Source organism: Chelonia mydas, chromosome 2, assembly GCF_015237465.2.
Source record: "Chelonia mydas isolate rCheMyd1 chromosome 2, rCheMyd1.pri.v2, whole genome shotgun sequence".
Lineage (NCBI taxonomy): Eukaryota > Metazoa > Chordata > Testudines > Cheloniidae > Chelonia > Chelonia mydas.
The window spans coordinates 113,915,806-113,921,805 of record NC_057850.1 but is presented as its reverse complement, the minus strand read 5'-3'; the positions used below and the strand labels follow the sequence as shown (position 1 = coordinate 113,921,805).

At 44.5% G+C, this 6,000-nt stretch overlaps 1 protein-coding gene across 6 annotated transcripts in view; it reads left to right on the top strand.

The window, feature by feature from the left end:
• Positions 1-234: 234 nt before the first annotated feature.
• The window catches only part of RIOK1 (RIO kinase 1), a 29,993-nt gene continuing 24,227 nt past the window's right edge, over positions 235-6,000 (top strand). The window contains exons 1-4 of one of the 6 annotated variants that reach the window (XM_043540144.1): positions 242-462; positions 851-966; positions 3,669-3,864; positions 5,160-5,250. In XM_043540144.1, the coding sequence (XP_043396079.1) occupies positions 896-966; positions 3,669-3,864; positions 5,160-5,250 (358 nt within the window). In that variant the 5' untranslated portion in view covers positions 242-462; positions 851-895. Of the gene's footprint in view, positions 967-3,668; positions 3,865-5,159; positions 5,251-6,000 lie in introns of all 6 variants that reach the window. The other 5 variants (XM_007064243.4, XM_043540142.1, XM_043540143.1 and 2 more) reach the window with 5 other exon arrangements.

Here is a 6,000-nt window from a genome sequence, read left to right as displayed (position 1 = left end):
ACCTACTGTGTTTCTGTATGAGTGGGAGATGTACCGTTTATGCACCTACTTGGCTTCCGTACCGTATGATGGGTATACTGCTGTGTATAGGTACTTGGGATATATGCATACTGTGTTTGCTTGCATAGTGCACATGGTGATGCGTCTGGGATTTATGTGCTTTGCACGGATGAGGTGTGCCGTCCTGGGGCCTCGGCATTGGTTTACATGAGACCGGCACTCGGAGGGGTGCGGCTTCTCAGAGCGCGCGGTCGCATTCGTGGCTTTTTGAGCCTCTGGCTGCGCCGTACAGGATGGTTCCTGGGTGGCGCTAGCTGCAGCCGGGGCCGCGCGTGTCCGAGCTCGGAGCGCCGGGGCGCGGAGGAGGCCGAGCGCCGGGCCCGGGGAGCTGCGGCCCCAGCGAAGGGGCCACACGCACGTAGCCTGGGACCCGCGCGCAGCGAGGAGCCTGCGCACCACCCAGTCGGCTGCGGAACGCCTCGTAGCGCGCGCGCGCGGGCGCGTGTGTGTCACACACGGTCCGTAGCAGGCTGCCTTCCTAATGCCCTGCCTGGGCGCATGGTAGCACACCCAGCACGGCCTGTCGAGTGTCTGTCTATACCGCACCCGTGTAGTGTGGTCAGTGCAACGTGCACGCAGGGCCTAACCTGCATACTGAAATATACACTGGACTGTCCTGAGCATACACTCTCTCTCTCTCCGTGTGTATATACATCTAACACACGTAGCCCTCGCATCAGACATAGCTTCAGTGTAAGCTGCAGGCCTAAGGAACTGCACCTAGAATTTAGTTTATAGCTCATAAACACAGAGTACATAATCTATCTAACCCATTGTGTGTATGACACAGACAGATTGCAGTCTTCTGTACACGGTGCGGAGACCTACAGCAACAATGAATTACAGGAAGGAGATGATGCGCCGAACAGTCCCAGGACAATTCGATGATGCAGACTCCTCAGACAGGTAAGGAGAAAACAGGCTGCCAAGATTATTGTCAGATCATGTGAAAAGTTAGAGCAGAGTTTGTTTTTCCCCTCACTGACCACCTACTTGTATTTTTAAGAGAGTGTCGAAGAGTTGGGGCAGTGTTGTGGGGTTGTTGGTGGGATGGTGGGGAACAAGATTTTTTTTTTTTATACAGTGAGGAACAATTTGTTAATGATATTTCCTCTCCTGCTGTTTGCATGGGTACAGGGGGCCTCTTGACAGCTCTATTCAGGATCAGGGCCTGCACAGTCTTGCAAATATTACTTATCAGGTGTAGTGCTTACTGTTAGGAATAGTCTTGCTGACTTAAGTGGAACCACTCACTTGAACAATTATATGTGTATGTGTTGCAAGATTGGACCCTTGATTACTAAAGATACTTTTTGCCCATCAGGTCCTACTTCTTCGCAGCATGGCTGTTGCTTCTTGGTCCTGTAGTGACATTGTAATCCAATGTTTTTTACTCCACATTCTGTTGCCAAGGGAATAATTTTGGTGTCAGGCAGTTACTATTGTAAATTAAATCCAGGAGCAAATAGGGACAGGGTTAGGGTGACTAGATTTAAAGAAATGCTGTCAGGTTAGAAATTGAATGTGAGACTATATAAAGTCTATTTACTTTTTACTATTTATGCTCTCTGCTTAGGCAATAAAAATGGATTGGTTTGTTGTAAATTTGTTTATAAGGAGTTTCCAGGCCATTTCACATTGTGATTCTCCTGAATTGTTTCAAAGCATGGAGGAGAATGTTTTTGTTTGTTTAAATAAAATCATGGAAATATTTCCATTATGTGTAACATTTGTGAAAGATTGATTTGAACGGGGAAAAGTTTTTTCTTTTTGTTTTTTGTCTTTGTTTAACAAAACCTGTGTTCAGCACATTTGACATTCCACAGTCAGCCTGTAAAACTCATTGCCAGGGGATGTTTGGAGGACAAAAGTATAATTGGGTTTAAATAAGAAATTAGATATGTTCATGGAGGATAGGTCCATTAGTGGCTATTAGCTAAAATGGTCAGGAATGCAACCCAATGCTCTGAGTGTCCCTTAACCTCTCTGTGCCAGAAGCTGGGACTGGACTCAATAATTGTCCTGTTCTGTTCACTCTCTCCGAAGCATCTGGCGCTGGCTACTATTGGAAGACAGGATACTGGGCTAGATGGACCATTGTCCTGACCCAGTATGGCTGTTCTTATGATCTGGCAGGATCCCCATTCTAAATTGAATAGTAGAGTTGTCAGCAAAGGCTGGAGAAGTGCAATAGGGAAGGGAGCGAAAGGGTTGATAAATTCTTAAGGTGAAATTCACCTCCCCCCCATTCCGTATTGGGTCCATGTGAGACCTTCTGCCCTACTTGAACTCTGCAGATCTACAACTATGGCATGTGAGAGCACAGTGGATATACATAGAGGCCTCCTCACTCCTTTGCTTATCGTGTAAGGAGGCTCTGAATTTATGCTGATGCAGTGGCTCTAAAGCCCAGAGTAGTAGGTGCTATGGGGCAATAGGCCATAGGCTGGAATAGAAACCTTGGAAGGACTGTCGTGAATCTGTGGCTTTCCTGGATGTTGGAGGTAAAATCAGTCTCCCAAATTATCCTTGAACTTCTTCCAAGAACCCATTTCCTTAGATTTTGTGCCGGGGAGGGGTAAATTTCACCTCTATAGCCTATGGTCTCATTTTTCTATTGCGCTTGATGCAAAGATATTCTGGACTGCATATACTTATGATAAACTGATATGGAATCTAGAACTGGTATGTCTCAGGCTAAGGTGATATTCAGTTTATTTTTGAGTTGGAAGGGAACCTTACAAATATCTGAGAGTATGTTTACATTGTGATTAGAAACCCTGCAGCCCTGAGTGTCAGAGCGTGGGTCAGCTGACTTGAGCTTGCAAGGCTCATGCTGTGAGACTGAAAATAGCAGAGTAAACATTTGGGTTCAGGCTGGAGCCCTGGCTCCAGTGTGAGCCCAAATGTCGACACTGCTGTTGTACAGCCCTGCAGCCTGAGCCCGAGTCAGCTGACTTGGGCCAGTTGCATCCATGCTCCGTGTCTTTTATTGAAGTGTAGACATACCCTGAGGTGACTAAGGAGAAAGTAGAGATGCATGGGAAGAATATGAAGAGACCTGGCAGACCACAGAGACCAGGCTTAGGGTGGATCATAAGCGCTCATAACAACTAAATGTTCCTTTCTAGTTCATCAGTTTTAGTGCTGGATCTATTGATCTCTCAGACCGGGGTATTTGTTGAGCTTTCTGCAGCTCACCGGTAAGGTCCAGTTTGGGATCATCTCAGCTAGAATCCTCGCGTAGCCTAGTTTGTTAGGACAGTGGAGTTTGTCTGTCTCTGAAGAGTGAACAGGATGGTCTTTTGTAGTATAGGTGTTCGGTAGGAGTTGCAGAGAGTGCCAGATATCTGTGATTCACTGAACAGAATAGTTGAACGAATTACAAAACAGCATTTAAGCAAAGGAAGAAGATACTTAAAAGTGCTATAGTAAAAGTGAGCCTCCATGCAGAAGAGCTCTTCAGGGCAGGTGAAATAATAAAATATTGAGCAGAGAGATACCCTTATTATTGCATTCTTCTGGATGACTGTACATTAATTTCACAATGATTCTGGTAATATGGGGTTTATCTATATAGATCTTTTTTTTTTTTTTTTTTTTTTAAGTGAATTGACCCAGGGCACGGAAACAGTTAAAGAGGAGGAGGTAACAGTTAAACGTCAGCAATCATGTTTATCTGAGGAAGTGGACATTGATGAAATTGAATATGACGACGATGATGAGGATGAAGAGTGGGACTGGGATGATTCAGTTGGAAGACTCACCAAGCGTCATACTGCAACTGGAGGCTGCAACCCACAGGTACATTAAAGACACTTCCAGGACATTTTTCAGAGTTTCTAATAGCAAACGGGACTAAAGCAGGGCACAGTGATATGTGAATGTGACTCCAACCATAAATTCACGTTGGGACTTCTCATCGCACTCTCAGCTTAGGAGCAACCACACACACGCACACATCCTCTCCCCCCCCCCAACCAATGCCACCCTCTTCCCATGCCCCGGTGGTTCTCCTTCCTCAACTCTTATTGCTCGGTCTCGCTTGTGGCTGTACCTCTGTTCCATTCCTTTGGGGTCTCAACCTCTCTCCCCACCCTGATATCACTGCTATATCCTCTATATATATTCCTGGGTTTCCATCCTTTCCTTCTCACCAGTTTGTGAGATGACATGCTTGATGTGACTGGGGAGTGTGAGGGCAAGCATATATTTCATATCATTAGTAAAGGAGGCAAGTAAACCTATGAAAAACACGAAAGGTGAATGGATTTAGAGGGGACTCTATGAGGTTAGAAATCTTGTCTGAATTACTAGCTTAAATAATTAACCCACAGAATTTGAAAACTAATTTACTTTTCACTATGCTCTCAGCTTGGGCAACAGAAGTAGAACATTTCTCCTTGTTTCTTTGACATATGGACATCAGAGTATCTCTGGGAAACTGAAGGGGAGCAGTTACAGAATGTTGTGACTGGCAAAAACATATTTCCTGGGCTACCTATTTCTGCCTTATGGGCTTCGGAAGGAGACCTGGGGAGGAGGGAGTTATGTGTGGTGTGTGCTATCTAGAGGCTTATGATGGGGATCTGGCTGGGGCAGACATTGATTAGGTATGGAGAAGATTGTCTATGGGAACTGATGCCTCTTTGACAAGCCATGCATACCTCTTCTTTGTTCTCTCTTTTTGCTCTGACTCTTTCCCATCTCAGTTTTTCTTCCCATCTCTCTCTTTGTGTTTTCTCTCCTTGTTTTCCCCATCGCTGGTGTTCTTGTTCCCTCTTGGGAGCTAAAATATGCTAGTTGACTGAGTTACAGTTAATCCCCTGATTAACAAGCACCTTCTCCTTGAGCTCTTAGCTAATAGGATTTTGAACCCACATACGTTTTTTGTTTTCTCTTAACTGAAATCATTTCCAGTTCTAAACTATGTCTGTACCCTGACAAATTCTGATTTTCTAAATGCAGATAAGCTTGTACAGGTGTTTAGATACATGAGCAGATCAAACTAGATAAGTTGATTTTTTTCCCAAGCTACTGTGTGTATTTAGAAGGGCTGCATAGGGAAGGCAAAATATGTAACAAATCCTTTGTTTCAGGCAAATAGACAGACCCCTAGTTGCAATTCAGCAAAAATGTCCACTCCTACAGACAAGGCCCTAAGAAAATTTGAGCATAAAATTAATCTAGGTAAGTATAATCCTATCGTCATCTTTTATGGTAATAGGTACACCTTGGTGACATTCAGTGACTAATTCTAATTACATTGAGCTGGGGCTTTTAGGCATTATAACTAGCCAGCTGTTACCAAACAGTTAAAAGGGTTAATATTTGCTGTTGCCTTCCGACATCATGTTTGTCTTTAGATACCATTCCTGCAGTCTCCTTCTGCCCAGAGAGCTGTCCTGTCTCTCTTCCCCGCCTCCTTCTGATCACACAAAATAACTCTTCTGTAATTTCACCCCAGAAACAATCTGATTGGCTTGGAGGCGGGGACTCAACTGTCCATCAGACCATCATCTGATCACTCGCAAAGTTGCAGAAGCTCAGCTTCTTTGGTTCTACAATATTCTGTATAGTCAGTATGCAGTGAAGTTGCTGTGTAACATACCATGGTATCCTGTGGTAGCAAATGTATACCAGGATACAGTGATTTTTGTCTAGTATCTTTCATACCAAAAGATTTCCAAAATGATGAGATAAGTGAGTAGGCCAGTGATTTATAAACACAAACAGCAGCAGTACCCTTGGTATTAAGTCACATGCCTCCTTAAACATCAGAATTCGCGTTACTGAGGGAATATTGGCTTGGACACTGAGGGCTATTGCTTACTCTGGAAAATGGCATGGGATTTTTTAAGTTCCTTGAGAGAAGGGCAAATGGACTTCTGTTTAACATCCCATCTGAAGGACAGCATCTCCAGGCACTGTCTCATCTCC